At 55.3% G+C, this 2,115-nt stretch overlaps 1 protein-coding gene across 1 annotated transcript in view; it reads right to left on the bottom strand.

Annotated features, from left to right (window-relative positions):
• PHACADRAFT_264694 (uncharacterized protein) overlaps window positions 1–1,169 on the bottom strand; it is a 3,070-nt gene extending 1,901 nt beyond the window's left edge. Inside the window, exons 1-4 of the mRNA XM_007401263.1 lie at window positions 1,000–1,169; window positions 390–940; window positions 283–335; window positions 117–225 (exon numbers count right to left, since the gene is read on the bottom strand). Of these exons, the coding sequence (XP_007401325.1) occupies window positions 117–225; window positions 283–335; window positions 390–487 (260 nt within the window). The 5' untranslated portion in view covers window positions 488–940; window positions 1,000–1,169. The remainder of the gene's footprint in view (window positions 1–116; window positions 226–282; window positions 336–389; window positions 941–999) is intronic.
• Between the last annotated feature and the right edge of the window lie 946 nt (window positions 1,170–2,115).

Raw genomic sequence — 2,115 nt, 5'->3', positions numbered from 1 at the left:
TGTACACCAGGCCGGTCGCGCTGCCCTCGTCGTACTCAACGCCAAATGTCTCGCCGGTACTGCCAAATACAGTCGTGGTAAGTGCAGAGCGGGATGTACAGCTGCCGTCGACTCACTCTTTCGAGTTGGGACCCGGGACGTACGGGCTCGAGGCGCCGACCCAGAGCAAGGAGCTTCCCGTGTCGACGAGCACATTGTCGAACGTCTGGTCGTTCCCAGTCGTGACTGCAGTGCACGTGGTAAGCGCGGCATTCCTCTTCTACAGCCACAGAACATGGGCACCGGATACAGTTAACTTGGAGATCTTGTTGCCCAGAGGTGCTGAGGGGCTCGCCCTAGTATATGGTCGTGTTAGCGCAACGAACAGCTATGACAAGCAAGACACCTACACCGACGCGCGGACAGGCAGCTTCACGAGCCCAGCGGCGTACGTGCCGCTGAGGGTACCGAACAAAAGCGCGAGCTTCAAGCCTGCGAGATGCACCATGATTTCAGAAGGCTGCCAAGTGTAAGTGCCAAGCTGTCAAGAGAGATCCCTTCTTCGTGGCTGATGCAGCGACAGTCCCAGCTGATTCGACTTATATACGTCGAGCAAGGCCGCAGATCCACCTCGCATTTTCGACTGGGCGGGAAGGTTGCTATGAGATGCGTGATGGCATAGGGCCATGAGCACCGGCGCCGGCGTTCGCACGCCGCCCTCAGGTGGCCTCCGCCGCCATCCGGGATCCTGCATACACCTCAGTACTGCTGGTACCTGCGTTTGGTCCTTCGTCTTTTCTAAACTACTATGTCAGCGGTAATGAGGAACTCAACGAGAGCTGCAGACGAGGAGGCTGGTGCGCTCGACGAGGCGGCGGCCAGGCCGACGCAATCAGCGCACAAAGTGCTGCAAAGAGACCATGTCTTACATACGGACATAATCTGCCGCAGACTGAAAAGTCTATGTATGCGCCAATATGAAGTTAGTCGCGAGCGGGTGCAGCTTGTCATCGTACTCACGTATGGGTATCCGGTACGGAACGATGGCATGAGCCGATACCTCGAGGAGCTGCTTCGTGAGCTGGCGGTAGTGCATGCTTTAAAAAAGATTTTCATAGACAATTAAGTGCCGCTCTTGTGGAGAAGCGGAGGATGGCGCGTCTGAGTTGGCATAGGAAGCTGAACATTTTTGCGATGCTACAGCGCATGGGGGAGCGTTCGGTTCGTCCGTATTCGTAATAGAAAGGCGCAACATCACACTGTGCGCTCGCCACTCGAGGCTATCAAAGAAACACGAATACATCTCGCAGAGGCGAAGGTCAACTCGGATGTTACACACAAGTTCGCGACACGTAAACTCACCTCATGCCTTGGTCCCAGGTGCCGAGGGTACATCCAATAGGAGCGAGCTGCGAGCCGTGATAGCCGTCGACAAGAACACACAAGTTTCAGTATCACAGCGCGCGTCCTCCGTCGCGGTAGGGGTCAACTTGAAAGGCGCGGCTCGTCCCCCAGCGGCGCCTGCATGCCTGTGACCCTGGGTTCCCCAGAATGACCCTGCATACCCCTTGCCGTGCTCTTTGTCCTCAAATCCTCCATGAGTCCTCCATGAGAACCTGCGAAGGCTGTGGCTTCTGAATATCTAGTCTCGGTTCCAGGACGCTGAGCAAGCGGGTGCAGCGGTAACAAACCATTTGTAATGGTTCATCAGCGGACTTTGGAAATCCCGCTGCAGAGCTTGCTCTATCAAAGGAAATGTCAAACTCCGAAAGCCCTCATGAGAGTCTGGAACCGAGACTACTGAATATCATACCCAGACTTCAGATGTCGAGCCTCACGATACAGCACGTCCAGCCTTAAGCTTTTTTCTTCTTCTTGACTGAAGTTTAAGCTACCTGACGCGCCTTAACAGTTTTCCGGCATACCAACTTCGGGAATTTTGTACCTTTCTCCGAGTTCCGACCAGGCCGAAAAAAAAGCCACTAGGCGCGAGCACAGACCCCACTTGGACAGTCTTGAGTCTGGCCTCGCTCTAGACGGCCCGGGCGCATGCTCAATCCGCTTCTCACAGCGCCTCACTTACTAGGCTGTTAACAAATTGTGCTAGACCGAGCCTTGAGATGCCTTGCGCAGTCG

Source organism: Phanerochaete carnosa (assembly GCF_000300595.1).
Source record: "Phanerochaete carnosa HHB-10118-sp unplaced genomic scaffold PHACAscaffold_12, whole genome shotgun sequence".
In the NCBI taxonomy this organism is placed as follows: Eukaryota; Fungi; Basidiomycota; class Agaricomycetes; order Polyporales; family Phanerochaetaceae; genus Phanerochaete; species Phanerochaete carnosa.
This window is presented reverse-complemented; position numbering and strand designations above follow the sequence as displayed.